This window comes from Rattus norvegicus, chromosome 1, assembly GCF_021556685.1.
Source record: "Rattus norvegicus strain SHRSP/BbbUtx chromosome 1, alternate assembly SHRSP_T2T, whole genome shotgun sequence".
Classification (NCBI taxonomy): Eukaryota; Metazoa; Chordata; class Mammalia; order Rodentia; family Muridae; genus Rattus; species Rattus norvegicus.
Window position 1 is genome coordinate 202,735,109 of NC_141534.1, and position 20,373 is coordinate 202,755,481.

Here is a 20,373-nt window from a genome sequence, read left to right on the forward strand (position 1 = left end):
AAAGTTTTCAGGATGAGGGTAACTACTTATACTGAAAAGTGAGTTCCACCGTAACAATTTGCACACGATCAGAACAGACGTGTGCTCCAAAGGTACACAAGGCATGAACAGATGTCTACTATGAATCCAGCTACAGCCTGGGAGGCAACACAGTGAGAGAACATGACTTCCAAGGGTGAGTCTGAGTTTCTTTTCTGTTGCTGTCACAAAACACCATGAACAAAGTCAAGGGAGACTTTCTTCTGACTTATAACTTCAGAAGGATAGGAGTCCTTCCTGGTGATGGGCAGCCACTGGTCGGTATGGTGACAGGAACAGGGAGCCGAGAAATCACATCTTTAACAGCGAGCATGGAACACAGAGCAGCCTGGAAATGAGGCAGAGCTGTCCCCAGTGACACACTTCCTCCAGCAAGGCTACACCACCTAAGCCTCCCCAAACAGTGCTACCAGCCATTTCTCACTCAAAGCACCCCAGGATGACAGTGCCTTGTTGACTTGGGCACATACCCTCTCCTTCCTCAGAACAGAGGATCAAGTAATCGACTCCTTGTTATGGACCGAATTTCCCAAGGGATTTTTTTTCCTTTTTTTTTTTTTTTTTTTCTTTTTCCTCCTAGACACGGGCATCCAGAAAATCAATTATTTGCATACAATTTGATTTCTGTTATAAAATAGTATTTGTCATTTGTATGTCTCAAATTCCCATGGCAAGGCTTTTTTATTGTTGTTAGTTCATCAAAACCTTCATGAAAATATGTTCCTACCCACTCACTGTATGCGGAGAGTATTTTATTTTTCTACTCTCCCAATTACCACGAAAATGAAAAGATCATTTCCTGTGAAATAATTGGAAGTTAATTAGCATTCCAATATGAAAATGGCCTAAAACCGTTTTCCCAAGTTTTGCTTGCTTCTAACAAGCACAGCTCTGGGTTCTCAGATTCAGCTTCGTCCCACCCCACCCCCACTTCCACCTCCCCCAAACACTGCCACTGGATAAATCAGTCTCACATAGATTCACAGTTATTATCACTCCAATAACCCCACAGGGCTACTGCTATCACCTTTCAGATGGACCTTTGTCCCCAGGGTAGCCAGAGAATCTCAACCAGGGGGAAAGACTGATCAAGGAAAGGAAAGACCAGACAGGTGACACTCAAACATCCCTCCCAGGTCAGGCATGCTGCTTCCTCAAGTCGGACAGCTGCAGAGAACTTTGCTTGCCTATCCTGAGTGCTGGGTGCTGCCCTGGGTCTAAGTCTTAGGATCAGGAGTAGAATCAGGAAGCTTGCCCAAAGCCTGAGGGAGATTTCTCACCATGTATCACAGACCTCCCCTGGGTGGCTCTGGAAGAGCCTGTACTTTTCTCCACACTGAGACCCTCACCAGCCAGTTCTCTGACACCAGCTGGATAGCCTGCAGTTCAGATCTCTCCCTGCACTGTCAACCTGGATATAGTCTTGGATTCCACAGATAACAGGGCTCACCCAGATCCAGCTGTAAGTCCAGGCCCCCATACTTTTGACTAAGCAACTATTAGTAAGAATTCCCTTAGTCCTGGCCTTGAGGTCCATAATTTTCCCATCTAGCTCACAGCCCTCTGGGAGACACTTGCGTATTCTGTCCTGTTTATTGTAAAGGATACAACTCTAGGAAAACCAATGGGAAGAGCTACACAGGACAGAGTGGGCAGGGGTGGGCATTTAGACCATCTGTATTCTCCCCCAGAAGACTCTCAGTAGCCCGGTTCCCTCTGGTCTTGTCTGCCTGTTCTTTTAGCATAATCCTTCCTCCCCCTAACTCCCTATCCGTGTTGGTGTATGTAGGGTTGGAAGTTCCATCCCTCTCATCTTCTAGTCTTTCTGGAGACCAGCCCCATCCTGATACCTCCTTAAGATAAACTCTTGTATAAGACTCATTATGTAGATAGCAAGAGTAATGACACTCAGAAACCCAAGGTCCAAGGTTCCTTGGGCTTTTGTGCCATTACACCATAGCGAATGTGTATTGGAGGAAGAGCGAGATATGCAGGGACAGAGCAGGTGGAGGCAGTGCTGAGCGAGGGGTGTGTTAAAGACTAGGAAAGAGAATGGCATGCACCGACAAACTCAGTACTGCGGAACTTCTCACATGCTACCTGGTTCTTGGGTAGTCAGTCCTTGTGGAGTGCATGCTGTCAGGCAAGTCCATGTATCTCAGGCCCTCTTGTTATAATCCTTTCCTGCCTTCTTGCTGCTTTGGTAATTACCTTGTAAGAGCCTCTTTCTGGCAACTGTCAGGGTCCCCTTAGATAGACCTAGGCACCTCCCCTTCATAGTACCTTACCTTGTCTGTTCCATTTGACCATCAGCCTGTTCTGGATGGTACCAGGCTGGCGTATTGGAAAGTGGGGAGCAAGGATGCTAGTGGGTATAGGGGAAGCAGAAATGCCAGCAGCATGGACGTGCCTGCTTCAGACACATTCTGCAGTTGAGACTCTCAAGGTCTCCAAGGTATTGCTGTCCGTGGGACGCCAGCAGCACAAGTGTTGCCCAGTTTCCATGCGGCATGCACTCTAGGTGGAAAGGGGAGACAGGCCCCACACACCTGCCGAGCTCGGTTTCTGGACCACTCCCTTTGCTATGCAGCCTCAAGGAAGCTACACTGGACTATCAGTCTAGGCGTGCAGACTCCTTTCCCAGCGATGTTCTTATCAGCGCTGTAGAAGGCCATGGCAAGCAGAACAAACTCGCATGCCTCATAGCTGGTCCTTTCAGGGAACCCTTATCATCTGAGCTCTGGGAGAAAAAAAAAAACAAGTGAGGCTAAGTCAGTAGTGAGGCGGTTTCTCTGGTAGAGTGGGTGATGATGGAAGGAAGGGTTGCAGATGAAAGGAGGGGTTTTTGATCCTATAGTGGGCAGGAGTTTCTTGTGGGAGACACTCAAGGGCCACTGAGGAATACACCAGCCAGGAACTCTTTTGGGCTGCGCCAGCAACCTTCCATCCTTTGTCGCCTATTTGTTTTCAGAGCCGTCATGTTTTGGGTGAACTTTATTCTGAGGCCATGATGGAGTCACACACAGATGTCAATTATAATGAATTTCGTATCCCCATATTTATACCACCCCCAGACTCAGAGTCCTATCCAGGTTGCTCTATACAGTTTGCTTGTAGCCTAGGTTAGCCCATCTCAGTCTGCTGAGTGCTGAGATTTCAGTCATGGACCACCACCCTGAGCTTTGGTGTGTCTCTATTCTCTTCTGTTTGCCTTGCTGTCTTTCTTCCACTCTGTGTGTGTGTGTGTGTGTGTGTGTGTGTGTGTGTGTGTGTGTGTGTGTATGTGTGTGTATGTGTGTGTGTGTGTTGTGGTGTGTGTGTTAGAAAGAGCATGTTTGAATGGTACACAGAGGCCAAAAGATGGCACTCAGTCTTCTAGAGCAAGAGTTGTGAGCTCTTACAGGCAGTTGAAAGCTGCCCAACATAGGTGCCAGGAGCTGAATTTGGATCCTTTGTGAGAGCAGCGTCTGCCCTTATCATGTGGGCCTTCCAGATGTAGGTGACTTTTTCAGCAAATTAATGGGGTTAGAAATAGAGAGAAGCTGTTGTTTGCCTCCAGAACACACCTGCAGCTTTGTTAGAGCTGACCACTCACCATATTGGACACCCTATGAATATTCAAATGCAAATTGCAAAAGGATTGGATGTAGAGTGAATGATGAAGCTCTCTTTTAATACTCCTGAACCCAAGGCTTTGGTGGAGCTCTTTGTAAACCTCATCAGCTCTGCTGGACCCACCCTGACTACTGAGTCACTCAGCCCTATAAGTAAGCATCCCAAGAGGTCAGCTCCCACTGCAGACTGCATTCTGTTTGATTAGCCCAGGTCCATCATATATCACCCGAGCAATGCTAATTAAGTGCTGGCCTGTGAATCATAGAAAGGAAAGAAAGACACTAGGAAAAGATGGCTTCTCTCCTAAGCAGGTAAACCCATCTCTGCCTCTCAATTATTAGGCTAACCAGAGGGGTGGGCAGGAGACCCAGCAATTCCACTCAAAAAGAGAGCAGCTTGCAAAGTATACAATCCAGCCATCCGAAGAAGTTCCAAACTCTTGACAAAATAGGAAGCTAAGTGCTAGAATAATTGAGTTGTGTTGAGATAAACCCATTCCTTCCCTACATTGCTTTTGCTCAGTGTTCGTTCTGCAACAGAATGAACCTAGAAGAAGTCCCTGAAGAATGTGAACCTTGCCCACCATCTGATCCCTGTCTTAAAGTTTAACCTGTGCTTCTTTGCAAGTGATGCTGCCTGAGCATTTCCCACTAGGGCAATTGCTTTCTTGGCTCCTTAAATTCTATTCTCTCCCATGCCCTTCTTAGCCAACACTTCATTATGATTCCATAGAGTCCACTATGAGAAAGGTCCACTCATTTGGCCAAATCTAGCTTTTTTCTAAACCAACTCCCTGTTGCCTTTCCCCTTCTCATCCTGGTTCCTGAGCACACACAGGGGCTTCTCGGAAGACCTTGCCAGGGCTCAGGTGAACAGCACAGAGCAAAACTAACTTGCCCTCACAAATAGGAACCACTCTTAATTCTAACCAGAATAAGGGAGCTGGTGCAAGCTTACCAGTTTGCTGTATCCAGAGGCTTCCTTGCCCATGTGTAATTGGCATACAACAGCAGTCAACCCCTGAATCCTGCTGCCCTATGTTGATCTGGGAGCTCCACACAAAGATCATGCGATTCCAGCGGTATCCCTGAATGGCTTAACTATAGAGCAGTTGGGCAAAAAGTCTCCTTACTCACGTGGTCACCTGCTTGCCGCATGTGTGCACAAGGTCAAGGCAAGCTTTAAATTACAAAAAGAAAGGGTAGGGATCACAATATACCAATCTCTGGGAGTTTTGATGTAGTGAAAAATGGATTTAGGATAAACATGAGAGAATGCCACAGCCTGCCTGATAGGTTTGTAAAATCCATGTTTTCCTGTAAGCAGAAGAGGCACAAATGTATATTTGTAACCCTTGGGGATCTTTTCTTAACTGCCAGAGAGATTTTCCCAGGGACTATTTCAACATCTATCCTTGAAAAAGCTATCTCAAGCAGGAGGTGCCCAGGTAAACAGACAGAAGCAGTATACAGCACGAGAGAAATACATCTTCATTTTCTTCTAGAATGTTTTCCTTCAGCTAAAAATAATGGGATCTTTTATAATCTCATCATCAAGGAGAGGGTTCACCCTGCTCCTGGTGGGCTGCCTCACTGCTGTGTTGTCTCATTGCAGGATTTTCTGATGGAGACATTCATCATGTTTAAGAACCTCATCGGGAAGAATGTCTACCCCTTTGACTGGGTGATAATGAACACGATGCAGAACAAGTAAGTTCAGCCTGCATCCTGCATCCTGCATCCTGCATCCTGCATCCTGCATCCTGCATCCTGCATCCTGCAACTCACCTCCTGCCTCCATCACATCTGGTGGCAGCGGTGCTGTGGCTGGGTTCTCGGGTGTCTACTTAGGTACTCTGTGCCTTCTATGCCGCCATGGTTATATGGAACTGTGCACATGTAGATCAAGAGAATGTCCTTATGCCAGCATGGAGCTCTGCTGCTAAGTCAGTCTATAGGTCCCTGGAGGGCAAGAACCAGGACTGCCCTCAGCTGCTACTGACAAAATCTGACACAAGAAGGATTCAATGGGGGTCGTGGATTAAGGTTGTTGGTGAGAGCAGAAGTCAGTTTGGCTATAAATGTGAAGAAGGGGCCTGGGTGTACTCTAGCCATTCTGATAGGTTCATGCCTCTCCTTGAAGTGTTAGCTTACAGCTCCCTGTGGCTTTGACTTTTTCTTGGGTTCTGGTTTGTTTTCATTAGAGTCCGGTGTATTTTGGGATGGCCTCAAATTCACAATGTAGTTAAGTCTAGCCGTGTACTCCTGATCCTCCTGCTCCCAGCTTTCCATCACTGGTAGAACAGGTTAGGAGTACCACACCTGCCTGGCTGGCTTTGCCTTTTTGCCTTTTTGTGGAGTAATCTGTGGCAGCAGGGACCTTTCCTGGGTTCTGCTTCTCTCATAACAGTAGAGTTGGTGTTGGGGCCTTGTGTTCCTCATTTCCAGCAGACCTCTGACAGAGTTCCACTGAGGGGATGCTGTACCTATCAAGTCACACACCGCTGTAGCCAAGCTCTCTCTTGGTGGGCAAGACGAGGCGGGGAGTCCAGGCCATCAGGCTGGGGTCTTTCCTGATTGGTTGAAACAGGGGTCTTGGCCTCTGTTTCTATCTTTCCACCTACCATGCTGCGTAGCCCTCTGGCTGTCTCGTGACATTCCCATCCTACTCTGGAGCCTGAGATGCGATTCCACAGGGTCCTATCTCCTTTCTGCCCTTAGGATTTATTTTTGTGATTGGAAATCCCAAATTCTTCTGGAACAATGCTTTTAATGGGTCTCTTTGTCATCCAACCGAACAAACAAATAATCATCAGTACCTCAAACAAATCCCCACTGTCTCAGAGCCATGTACACAAACCATCGTGCAGACTCAGGAATAGTGTCGCAACATTGCTTATAGTAGGCTGCTGAACACTGGGATGTAGCAGGTGTGGACTCCTTGCCACGATCCCAAGGGCGGACTTGGATTCTGCTCTGCCCAGAAGGACAGCCATGTGCCAGTCAGTGCTCAGGTTGTGCATTCCATAGCCCAAGCGGTAAGTCCTCTAACAAAGCTCAGATGTGACTGGTTCCCTGTAGTTGTCTCTCCCTTCAAAGGTCCACCAATCTGCCGGGGAGAGCATAAAATATACTCATACGTCTATTTTTGTGATGCTTTTAAGATCAAAAGGTTGTTTATAGTTTTCAAGTGATCCTTGTATCACTTCTTAAGATGTGTAAAGGAGTCTCTTTCCAGGCTGGGGATGTAGCTCACCTGGAGCATGCTTACCCACCATGCACTAGTACTGGGCTTGCTCCTCAGACCCCAGCAGTGCTGTCTGAACCCAGGTGTGGAGGCATGTGCCTGTAATCCTCGCACTTGGGGGTGCAGGGGCAGCCTGATGAGAAGTTCAAAGAGAAACTGAATCAGAAACATCTTGACCCCTTGCCTCCACCAGGCCAGAGGCCAGGTACTTGCAGCTCTTTGGAGACAGCACATTTAATGACCCATACCTTCCCTTAAATGCCAGCTTCACCATGAAGACTTTTTCAGGTTTGACTTGGTGTGCTCATTCTTTCTTGCTGCTTTCTAGATATATGCTGTGATGATTAAACTTGGTGACAGATTAACTCTATCTGGAATTACCTAAATCCAAACGTCTGGAGACACACCTAAACCCAAGCATCTGGGCACACCTATGAGAGATTTTTTTCCAAGTTGGATTATTTGAGTGGAAGACCCACCCTAAATCTGGGCCCAGGCTTCTGGTGGCAGCTCACATAAAAGGACTGGAAGAAGGAAGCTTTTGCTTTTGCCTTTTGCCTGTTCTCCTCGCACTCACTAGCAAGTTCATCTCTCCTGTTCCTAGGCCATTCCTTTGCCAGTATTAGAACCTCCTTCTTTGGAAATACAAAGTGGATTTATAAATGACAGCTTTCTAGGACATCTTCGGGACTCTATCACCAGACTGGGACTTCTGAAATTTCACTCTTTTGGACTGAACAACTACCAGATGTAGCCATTACACACACACACACACACACACACACACACACACACACACACACACACACACGTTTTGTTTTGTTTTGTTTTTCTTGTCGCTATGATAGAATACCTGTCAAAAGTAACCTAAGGGAGAAAGTTTCTGTTCTCGATCATGGTTCAAAGCTGCAGTCCAGCCTCTCGGGGAGGACATGGCAGCAGAAAGCCATGTGTGTGAGGCAGCTGGTCACACAGTGCATAGCCAAGAAGCTGGGCAGGGTAAATGCTGGTATGCATCTCCTTTTTCCTTTAGCTTGAGTCTGGGTCCCCAGCCCATTCACGCACATCCACGGTGCATCTTCCCACCGTAAGTGTTCCAGTCTAGAAAGTGCCTCAGAGACCTTCCCAGGGGTTTGTCTCCATGGTGATTCTACATTGCATCCAGGTGACAGTCCAGATTAATCATCACATATGTTTTCTTCATGATTTTTGCCTGCCTTTGCTGTGTGAGTGTGTATGTATGTGGCTGTGTGTGTGTGTGTGTGTTGTTTGTGTATGTGTCTATGTGTCTGTGTGTCTGTCTGTGGCTGATTATGTCCCACATTGCCAGCTTTGCTCATGTCACTCTCCTTGTAGCACACTCTAGCCTTCCTTCCCTCTGTATAATACACTAAACTGTGGTTCCCAGAAGCTTCCAGAGTCTGTATTTAAGTTTTAATGGCACAGCTGGACATGCAGTTTTACCACCCACAGCTTAGAAATCGACCCAATCAGCCTCTCTGGTCTCTTAAATATCCCTGATCTCGTTCGGCTTTGTCTGTGAACAAACTGCTCCTTGATGTTCAGGGCTTGTAAAATGGAGTTAAAGACAGCACCCATTTGATGTGGTGCAACAAGCTCGCAAATCAAGGATGTTGGGACTGCGTGAAGAACCCAAGGACAGCCACTGCTTGGTTGCCATGTTACGATGGTGACAGACTACCAATGGCCTGACATTAGAGCCCTGAGCTTAGAGTGTGATAGTGCCAGGTGGCAAGATGACATTTAAGATAAGCACAGTTCAGAAGCAGTCAGATTGTGTCTGTGTGCTGGCTTCCAGAGCGCTTCCCAGTCTACTCAGAACATCATGGGTGCTGTTTCCTTGGAAGCCCCCAGCGTGCCTTTCCATTCAGGGGCTGAGCACTACAGCTGCCCCGGCTCTCGAATGGCAGTCTTTTCTTTATTGGTGCTGTGAGTGTATGTGGCACAACCCACAGCTGCACGCTCTGTCACGAAGTTAGGAATGTGTTCTCTGCTGCTGGGAATGTGTACATTTGCCTTGGCTCCTCTGGTCCTTGGCTTGGGCTCACTCACCCCATGTGTGTTTGTGTCCCTATTATGCCCACTGGAATTTCGCCATGGATGGGTCCTGGTAGGAGGTCTGACACAACTCTCCTTCACCTCAGAGAAATGTTATGAACTGCTTTCATTTGGCCTGTGAGACATATTTCTGCCTTATGCACTGGGTGAGGAAAAGGACAGTACTGGGGATGATTTTATAGCTTGGTAGAATTCAGCTTCCTGTTCATACCGACTACAGGGAAGGTAGCAGAACTGTTTCTGCATTCACCAGTGGCTGACACTTGGCAACGGAATCTTTGAAACTTTAACCACTCCCGCTGAAATTACCCCCTGGGCCTTGCTAGGAGCAGGCCCTCCTCGCTCAGGAGGAAACTAAGTGAAATCAACACTCTCTCCTGTTCGGGACCATCACTGTTGACAGCTGTCATCATCAGTGTTTTCAAATATGCCTTCACGTCAGTGTGGATCTTGTGTCTGAGGCTGGCTGGTCTCTTTTGGGCTGAGTTAGAGTCTAAAGGAGACTGGTTATGAACAGCGGTCCACATGCTACACACTTGCATAGAACACTTTTGAAAATCCATGGGTATAAAATTATGGAGTGGGCCTGGAAATTTCCTGTAGTCAGCAATGGAAGTGCCCTGTAAAAGAAGGCCTAGAGGAAGGCACAGGGGTTGCGAAATTCTCGCTGGATGGTGGACAAGGAAACGGTCCTTGTTATTCACCAGAAGACACCTACTGTTCATCATGAGGGTCTTTCCCTGTGAGATGTTGAGCAAGAAAGTGGCAGAGGGAGACCATCTGCTGAGAACTAATGGTGCCTCCCACAGAAACGAACACTTCTTACCACTCAGTTCAGGGGCCCTAACAAGGGTTGGTTGTAACTTGAGTTGTTGGGAAGGTGAGCTTGAAATTTAAAAAAAAAAAAATTTAAAAAATTCATGTGTATGCTTGTCTATGTGTGTACTCATGCCTGTGGAGACCAAGGGACATCCTAGGTGTCCTTTCTCATGGGCCATTCACCTTGATCTTTGAGACAGGATCTCTTACTGACCAGAAACTCAACCATTAGGTCAGCACACTGCAGACATCCGCCTGTCCCTTTCTCCCCAGGCCTGGGATTACAATTATGAGCCAGGACATCTGACTCTTCTCTTTTGAGTTTTGAGCTTCAGAACTCAGAACTTTAAGGTTTCAAGGCAAACACTTTACTGACTGAACTATCTCCCTGGCCCCCAGTATAGATTTGGCTGACCTGCTTTATTCTTTTTTGTTTAGTGGTTGAGCATTTGAGCACCAGAGGTCAGGCACCAAAATATATTATTAAGTCCCCTGTATTGGGAACTATGTAATCTTGACATTTGTTATTTCATACTCTAGAATTTTACCTCTACCTACAGTTTGTAAGAATAATGTTGTTGTTTATTTCATATGTATGTGTCAGTCCTGGATTTTGTTTCTTTGTTTGGTTTGTTGGTTGGTTTTGTTCCTTTACTTGTTTGTTTGTTTTTTAAGGCAAGATTTCTCTGTCTATGTATCTCTGGCTGTCCTGGGACTCACTCTGTAGACCAGGTTGGCCTTGAACTCACAGAGAATTGCCTGCCTCTGCTTCCCAAGTGCTGGGATTAAAGGCATGTACCACCATCACCTGGCTTTATTTTATTATTATTTATTTTTATTTTATATGCATTGGCATTTTGTCTGCACATATGAGGTTGTCAGTTTTACAGACAGTTGTGAGCTGCCATGTGGGCGCTGGGAATTTGACCCTGGTCCTCTGGAAGAGCAACCAGTTTTCTTAACATCTGACCCATCTCTCCAACCCTGTCATGGTTTTTTCTATCATGGCCTCTTGGCAATTGACCAGGATATGTCTGCAGTCTCCTCCTCAAGATAGCACACTCCTCTCCTTATCCCTGGGTGACTACAGCCTAGCCATTTTATGTGGCCTTCACCTCCTCTTCTTCCTCTTTCTCTTTCTCCTATTCCTCATCTTCCTCCTCCTCTTCTTCCCCCTCTTGATCCTCCATCTTTCCCTACTGATTCAGACAGCATTTGTCCATGATATATTCTCCATGTATAAATATAGCTCTTAGGTTTTCAGCAACTAAATACACACAATACAAAAATCACATTTCATGAGTTAAGATGCTCGTGCCGGCTTTGTCCATGTAGCAATTTCTCTTCTTTTAAATACCATATATTTTCTCACTCCTGGGTAAAATCCATCAGCATCAGATAGCGTGCTTGCTGATCTCTCTGCCAATGTTAATCAGGCATGTGCCCTAAGCTATGGAAGGGGTTCCACTTTAGCAACACTGGATTTTCTAGAATACATCATGTCAGTGCTCAGAAAGGACATTTGGAGTGCCAGGTGTGAGATAGCTCCCTACTGGTTTCCTTGTTGTAGAGGAACTGTAGTTGTTGGCCTTACTGTGCCTAGGGCTGAGGAAGGTGGGAGTGGGTATAGAGATGCCTGAACAGTGGAGCCCAGCCTTATGAAGACAGGGGAGTCTGGAGGGCCCGGCTGGCAAACATTGTGCATCTTGAGCATCAGACTGCATAGCATTCTAGGCTCCAGCAACCCTGGGATTCTGACTTGACATCTTTCTTTGAAGCCTGTGGTTCTAGTTATCTTGTTACTTTGTATTTATTTAGCCACAGTTTTGTATCACCTAGCTTTCCAGCCTTTGTGCTCCTGGCAGCTTCATAGTAGTTTTTTTTTTTTTCCTTTTTTTCGGAGCTGGGGACGGAACCCAGGGCCTTGCCCTTGCTAGGCAAGCGCTCTACCACTGAGCTAAATCCCCAACCCTTCATAGTAGTTTTAAGCTCCTCCACCAATTACTTTTCCTTGTGTCATTGGCATCTGCACCATGGCAGCATAACTAGTGGAGGATCAACTTTCAATGAAGGAAGATACATTGAAACTGGTCACAAACATTCTAGAAGGAAGGGTCCCTGAGGTCAGTGTGCTTCCTGTAACTTTGGCTCACACTCTGTCTTTGAACCTATGCTCTTTCTAATGAACTGGGCTCTGTCTGAAATGTTCTCCAGTTGAGACCACAAGCTGTCCTCTAGAGGTCTCTAGTCTTCTAGCTCATTTCCTAAGTAAAGTCATGTGGCAATTTTGAGATTGGCCATCTTGGTGTGTTGGAATTTTCACACAGGTAGCTTTGGGCCCAGGAATGAGGCTGGGGGTTGTTATGTGCAGAAAGCACCAACGATCCCACAGACTTTACATTCCTTTGCCTTTATCTGCAGAAGCTGGTGGGAGTAGAGATGAGGGCGTGAGCTCTTCTCCCTCAATAGCTTTTGGAATTGCGTGTGGTGTGGACAGTATAGCAAAGCCAACTTCCCCAAGTTGTGGGAACCACCAAGCCACCCCCTTCTACCTCTCAAAAAAACCCCTTCCTCTTTATCATGTTCTTTTGACTATTTTTAATTATTTTGCTCTTTGCGTAATTGAAACAAGCCATTTTCTGACTTCAACTGGTTGTTTATAACTAATTTATTGCACGTAGCATAGATATTTTCTACCAGTGAGGTTGATTCGAATTGCCTCTTTATTTAATTCCAAGATGAGAAATCAAACTGCTCTTCAAGGGCTGGCAGTGATGAAGGGCTCTCAGGACTCTTACTTAGGGACACTCACTTCAGAGGGAGTTTGAAAAGGCAGCATCTGCTAGAAAATATTGAGGCTGTGCACACCTCTGCGCCATGCTGTGAGCTCCCAGCAACTGTCTATCTCTGCCCGTTGGCACTTGGTACTGGATTTCACGAGGGCAGAAGCCAAGTGTCCTCTCTGTCAAGTGCATGGGGCATCTCTAGGAACCCAACAAACTGGAGGGAAAACATTTCTTCATAGCCATCTGTCACATACACACCGCCCCCCATCACCACCCCAACCTCCTATGTTAGACCTATCCTAAATTCTCATTCATTACAGTCTTGGGACCTAGAAAAATCTATACAGTTTAAGGGACTCCACTGGCTGGGGACTAAGATAGACCAGGTGAGGGAACAATGACTGTAGCAGAGGCAGAAAGAGCAAAGTTTCCGGTCAGTTCAGTGTGGATTATGGAGTATATGAGAGACAGTGTAGATTGTATAGTGGGACTTCATCCAAAGCAGACAAACACACAAACCAACAAAAACCTTGAAGGGAACCAGAACAACAAACTTACTGGGTTGCCTGGCAATGGCTTAGGTATCCTTTTGGTGGCTAAATGAATAGAGATTTTTTTCTCCCTACCTAGAGGAAATGTGTTTAGGGGATAGAGGGCTTCTGGCATCTACTGAGCGGAGCTCAGGGATGCTCCGGACCCACCTGTCAGAACAGCTTCCTAAGTGATCTTGGTCATGGTGTTCTAGCACAGCGACAGAAACATAACTTAGGTGAAAAGCATCTGGGAGGAATTGGGGAAGGAAAAACACGACCAAACATATTGAATAAATTTTTTTCAATTAGAAAAGACTGCTTAAATAAAAAAAAATGAAAAATAACTTGACTGATGTTTAATGAAGGAGACAGCCACTCTGGGTGGAACCATCTCTGTGCAAGTGGGGCTGGATTGCATAAGAAAGATGGCCCCACATGAACCAGAGCAAGCTCTGGCAAGCAGTGTTCTTCCTTGGTTACTGCTTCAGATCGTGCCTCTGGTTCCTGCCTTGACTTCCCTCAAAGATGGACTGCTCATTAGCAGTGTAAGCTGAAATAAATCCTTTCTCCCCCTAAGCTATTTTTGGCCCAGTGTCCACAACAAAGAGGAAAGAACATCACCATGTCAGTCCACACCCCTCCACTGGTCAGCTACGAGGAGTCTGGAAATTTCCCTAGGTTGTAAAATTCTTCATTAAGAATTAGAACAGGGGTTGGGGATTTAGCTCAGCGGTAGAGCGCTTGCCTATCGAGCGCAAGGCCCTGGCCGGGGTGGGGGGGGGATTAGAACAATGTTACAGATGAGGTTGCTTGCAGCTAACCATTGGACTGAGCAAGGGGACTCCAATGGAGGAGTTAGAGAAAAGACTGAAGTAGCCGAAGGGATTTGAAATACCATAGGAAGAACAACAATATCAACCAACCCCACAAGAGCTCCCAGGAGCTAAATCACCAACCAATGAATACATATAGAGGGACCCATGGCTCCAGCTACATATTTAGCAGAGGATGGCATTGTCCAGCATCAATAGGAGGAAAAGCCCTTGGTCCTGTGAAGGCTCATTTCCCCAGTGTAGGGCAATGCCAGGGCATTGAGGTAGGAGGGGGTGGGTGGGAGTGAGAGCATCTTCATAGAAGCAGGGGGAGTCTGGAGGGAGTATGAGAGAGAGGAAAAGAAGGATAATATTTGAAATGTAAATACATAAATTATCCAAGAAAAGTAAAATTAAAAAAAAAGTAAAAGAAAAAAAAGAATTGGAACAAAAATGGGAGGAGTGTTACGGGAACGAATGGGCTAATGTGAACAGAGCATGTCACGGCAGCCCGACCTGTAGTGACTGCCTGGGTCCTGCCCCAATGGTCAGGTACTGAGGTCAGATCCAGATAGGCAGACCAGAAGCTGATGGCCTCTGACCTTTAACTCTCTGTTACTATTTAGAGTCCAACAGCTGATTGCTTCTGGCAATGGACTCCTACTGATAGCTCAGGGAAAAGAAATAGTTCCTTGGGATCTTTACACTTTGACTCAGGCTTCTCCCTGTCAGATGAGAATCTCAGAGTTCCTTGACTGTTTGTGAGTCAAAGAGAAAAGAAAGGGAAGGGAAGGGAAGGGAAGGGGAAAGGAAAAGAAAAAGAAAAGAAAGAGGAAGAAAGACGCACACAGACACACACACACATACTGCATGAAGCAGGAAAGGGCCACGGCACTACTTAATGTTATTCTTAATTTTTATATTTTCTCAGGGTAATTTATCGTATCGTCTTTAAAGCATTTTTACACTCCATAAGTTCATCATAAGCTTAAGGCAATAGTTCATGTCACAGGCCGATAAAACTTAAGGAGTTACAGCAGAATTGTTTACATATCTTCCCGTTGAGACATGCCTGACTGAGCAGTCATTGTCTGCCTTCTAGCCCTATAAGGTCACTTTAAGTTTAAAGCAATAATCTTTATGTCATACATTAAGATGGTTTTGTCAAGAGACAAACCATCTTGTGTCTTATTATTTTGAAATCATATATAGAAAAACTAGTCCAGCATTTATTTTCTGTCCTTACACCTACAGTAAATAGCCCATTTCTAGCTTATGACCTTTAGTCACTGGGTAGTGGCCTCATTCCTAACCTAGAAGGAATGTTTTCATCTGTTGTATATTTGCTCAAAGCCTGTTTGCTTTTCCTAGTGCCATTAGCCCATGACACATGAAGGTTTACAGAGCTCTATTTGCGGCTTTTATTCTGTAGGGGGTTTGAGATCACTTGTATCAGTTTAGGAGTTCTATAAAATCATTATCAGGAATTATGAAACCATCAATTCGTCTGAACAGCATTACTCTATGAAAGTACATCTTCACATTGATTCTGCAGGAAATCTGCCCAATATGGTGGACTGGTGCCCAGGAATCATTAGGCCATGTAATAGTGGCAGCGAGAAGGAATCCTGGGATGAAGCCTCAGAGGACCCTGCATCTCAGAGCGCACCCATGACAGCCATGTCCAGAAAACTCACTTGCTTGCCTTAGCTTTACCAAGATAAATTCTGACGAGTGACCACGGGAGCTATTCCCTTGGCCATTTCTATGGATGTGAGATAATGCCTTCGTTCCTCCATATCTGAAAAATTGGTCATAGGTATTGATCATTAGAAACATGAACATTTCCATGGAGATGAAAAATACTTCTTTCATGCATCAAAGGTGTTTGTGAAGAATGAAACCCTTTTTTTCCCCATGATCACACTCATTTCTTATGGCATTTGAGTATACTAAACTTACAGATTTGCTTGATTTGCAATTAAGCCAGTCAGTGTCGCTGGCTCTCTTCATTAAGGTAGTTATATGTGATTGGCTGGGACTTGGGAAGCTCATTGGCTTATGCAGTTACCCTTTCTTCCCAAGCACAGGCTATGGAATTGTGGGGCTGCCTCAGTGCCATGGCATGTCGGAGCTACAGGCTCTTAAGATGACCCCACGCTGGCTTCAGATGAAGCTGTGGGATGTGGCAGGTCGCATTGGTTACCAGAAATGTATGCAGCGGAGCAGACTGGAACCAGGCTTGCTCCTAGGCTGAGAGCAGTGGGCCATGACTCCTCCAGCCCTCAAAGCTCCTTGGGATGATCCATTGGAATAGTGAAAGGCAAAGGCTTGCTCATAGATGGGTCCTTACTGAAGAATGGAAATGGGAGTCACTGCTGTGCTACTGAAATGATGGTGTAGATGATGCTTAGTTTTGGTGACAGTATTATCACGATATAGAATCCTAGTTCCTGTCCTCCCTCCTCCTCTTTCTTTCTTCCTCCCTTCCTCCCTTCCTTCCTTCCTTCTTTCTTTCCACCCTAACAGTTCTTTACACACATACACACACACACACACACACACACACACACACACATTCTAGGAAAGAGCCTTATAGAAGTGTGTGTGTGTGTGTGTGTGTGTGTGTGTGTGTGTGTGTGCGTGTTGCAGATACTTTCCTCAGCTCAGTAACTGCAGCGCTTCCTCTCATCATAATGTTTCTGTTGGTTGACATTTAAATTTTGTCTTCCCTTGCAGAAAGACACTGACTAGAGTCACCTCTGGTAACTGTCCAGGTAGCAAGGCTTCACCTTTCTCCAATGCAGTGTCTCCAAGAGACGCTATTCTTACAGTGCGCTTGTCTTCAGTACTAAGTATGGAAGCCCACGGTTGTCTGCCTGCTTGTCACAAGGTTAAAAATAAGGTTGAATAATTTGTTGTCTCCATCTTCAATCCACCCTGACCCTTGTTCTCGAGTTCTACAAATTTAAATGTGGAATACATGCCCAAGTCTGTAAAAGAATATTAACCTTGCCCACTACAATTCCTTCAGAGAATCAAAGTGTGAACAAGAAAGGCAACGTCCTCCATCCTTGCTCCTTATAGGGGCCCCTTTCATGTGGTATTCACTGTGTTTTATATGAAACTCTGGGCACAGCAGTGGGAATGGAATACTCTATCTAGATATTCGAAATCTCACCAACAACCTCCGAGGCTGCGGTGTGCTTTGTCTACCACAGAGTAGGTACTCAACAGGGCTCCTGTGACTGCCAGTCTAAAATAACAAGTGTCAGTAGAAATCCTCCTAACGCAGCTGAGGACGACCTTGAACTTCTGAGCCTCCCGCCTCTACCTTCCAAGTGTTTGGTTTATTGGCATGAACCAGCACACCTGCTTCATGCTGTGCTGAGGCTTGAGCTGAGGGCTTTGTGCCTGCGAAACAAGCCTTCTGCCAACGCAGTTACATCCCCCAACCCATAGGAAATATCAAGAAGTCAACTGATAAGTACATGAAATCCTCTGTGGCAGATCCTCTACAGAAATGAGGTGTACATACTGTCTTATGTTTGGGTCCACAAAGAAATTAACGTAGATGCCAATAGGCAAGAGCGAAGATTCCTTCCTGTGCTCCTGACGATCTAGTAATTAATGAATTTCCATAACTGGAAGTTGTCCCAAGTTCACCTGCAGCACCTTCCTGCCGATCTCAGCCTGTAAACCTGGCTCAGAGCAGCATCCACTGCTGCAGGCCCAGGAGCTGCAGGGAGCTGCTGGCTGCTGGAGCTGGCTGCTTCATGGTTAACCTTTCGAATAAGGCATCCAGGAAGGGGTTTTTACTTAATATTGTACCTGTCAAATTCCCAGAGCTGCGAGTAAATTGAAGATACAAATTATGTTGTAAAGTGAAATATTTTGTGTTATTCTACAGTTTGGTTGATTTAGGAAGAAAATGAACTCTGACAGCTTGATCTTTTCAGTTCAGTGGATTCTAATGGTCCAAAACAAAAGCCCACACTGCAGGCTCCTCTTCCCTGCCTGTTTACGAGCAGTGTGGTTGCAAGCTCTGCCCATGCTGTACACCCAGGACAACTGGCTCCAGGCTGGGGGTGCACAGGCACTTGGGAACAGCTGGATAGGGCTTGTCATTCATATTTGTATGTATAAATAAATACTCACCCTCCCCATGAGGGGAAGGAGGCCTCTCTGTGTCTGGCCCACTTGCCTCAGTGCTTTTCACAGGAAAGGGACCTGTGCTTCTAGTTCATCTAACCTGTGGCTGCTGTTGCCATTTCTTCTGTGCCTACCTAGGAGTGATCACCATGATGGCTATAGGAAGTGCTCACTGGAGTGTACTGGGAAAGGTTGGTCAGAGAGCCCTTTACTTTCCCACCATGAAGCGCATAGCCTCCCTGGGCCAAGGATTCTCTGTGTTCACAAAAAGCTTTTTGTAGCATTACGGCCTTGAACTCTGCACTTACGATGCTTCGGGGAGGATCATGGAGTTTAGAAAGATAACAGAGTATTTTGCAGGCTCTTTTGGTGGGGGCTGAACTGTAAGTGCCTTCCATTTGTGGTTTGCCTTACATAAGGTCCTTTGGCCTTTGCCTTTGATAAGAATCCCCTTTGCCCTGAAGAAGAGGATCAGGCTGCCAGCAGCAGTGGGCAACAGCTTTGACTCTTCCTCCAAAAGCCCCCAAGCACAGCCCTTGCCACCCTGCAGCTGGCTCCTTGCCATTCTCCCTGGTGTTCCTGGGATCTGCTTTTCTTCTGCAGACTGACTTTTTACTGAATAACTCAAGTTAGTCATCACTGGGAGGGCAGGATTCCAATCAGGCACCAGCCTGCAGGTGAGTTGGAGGTGGCATGTATGGAGCAAATGGAAAAGTGGGTGTCTTTATCTTTGATATTAAACCTAGGACATCAGGTAGGTTTGGAGAATATGTTGTGTTGATCTTTTATAAGCTGCCCTTATAGTTAAATGTAGTTTGCTCATAAGTCATGGTCTAATACACCTTCCCAGTATTGTGAAGTAGGTTGAAACCTGCCAGAAACCATAGTGAAAGGCATTGCTCTATTTCTCACTGATATTCTGCCTACAGAATGGATTTGGGCTGGTCCCCAAGGCTAAAGAAACCATATCTACATAGATGCCTACGGGAGCTGGGTGCAGGAGCCGGAGGTAGTCACCTGGGGCAGAGAAAGGTCCTCTAAGTATAGGTAGTTTCTGGATTTGTTTTGAAATCCAGGCTTTAGAACCCCAACATGACATCAAAGTTAGGCTCCCTAGAGACTGGGCATCAGAGCAAGGAGGATGAAAAGGGGTTCAAGCTGGAGAGCTGACTAGAAGCTCTGGAATAATCCAGAACATAGATGGTTTTGTCCCAGAATTACATGGTCATTCTGGAGAGGAAAAACTGGGGTATTTGAAGTATTTTCCAGGTAGAACCAAATGGAGCTGAGGCCTGGCTACAAGGAGTAAGAATGGTACAAGTAAAAAGGCATCCTATTGCCAAGGTTAGCCAAGGCAGATCTTTTGATGTGCCGGGAAGCAGATTGACAGGGTGGGAGTATTCACAAGCACTCTTTCCCATCATGCTCAGTGCCCCCCTCCTCCCTCCTCCAGAGAGGAATCACACTATGTTTACACTTAATTATGAAGAAAATTAAAGGCTGAGAAATAAGACAGTGTGTAGAGTGTGCTGCGGAAGGCCACAAGCAGGATTATGTATGGAATCTCTTTGCTTCTCCACCAAGAACTGGTATTCATCCTTTGCTTTTCAATCGGGAATGCATGGTCCGCTGCAGACTGTCAGGAGACAACCAGTAGAAGGGCTCAGCTAGCAAGTAGGCCTCAACACTCAAGTTAGACCTTACCATTTAGGACACGATTAATAATAGCACGATACCACCAAGGGAGAAAAAAAAATGTTGCTAGAGACAAGGAGTAGAGGTAGACAGAAGCCCCCATGGCTAAACAGATGAAAAAGTCCACACAGCATAGGGAACTGGGAGGGGGAGTCAAAGCAAGAGGAAAACCAGCAGAGAGAAGACAATGTTTAGCTCCTAAGAGAAGGTGTGCCAGTTAACAGAGAAGTGGCCTACGAAAGTAGAGGTCACTGCTGATGTCAACCCTGTCCATCCCCATGCAGCTAGCATGTGTGTGCCTTCTCTGAGTTTCATGGTGCTTCGATTCATAGAAAGGGTGTGTCTAGGGATCTGGGATACCATGGTAGTTTTTCTGTATTTCTTGTTTCTTTGGTGGTAGAGCAGTGGGCTGTGCTTATGAAGACTCTGATGGAGGAAGAAAAAGGTGATGTGGAAGTGGATTTGATGGAAGTTAGAATGCCTACAGCAACAGAGGGATGGCCTTGATGGACGAGTTGATTTACTGAGACACTTGGGGAGAGACTCAACATGTGTACAAATGTAGGAATCTTTATATGGCTTCTATTTCTCAAGACT

General features: G+C 46.0%; 1 protein-coding gene across 2 annotated transcripts in view; it reads left to right on the plus strand.

Moving 5' to 3' along the window:
• Positions 1-20,373, plus strand: part of Dock1 (dedicator of cyto-kinesis 1) — a 509,283-nt gene that overhangs the window by 325,563 nt on the left and 163,347 nt on the right. For both annotated transcript variants that reach the window (NM_001143858.1, XM_087561118.1), the window contains 1 exon segment: positions 5,269-5,363. In NM_001143858.1, coding sequence (NP_001137330.1) covers positions 5,269-5,363 — 95 coding nt within the window.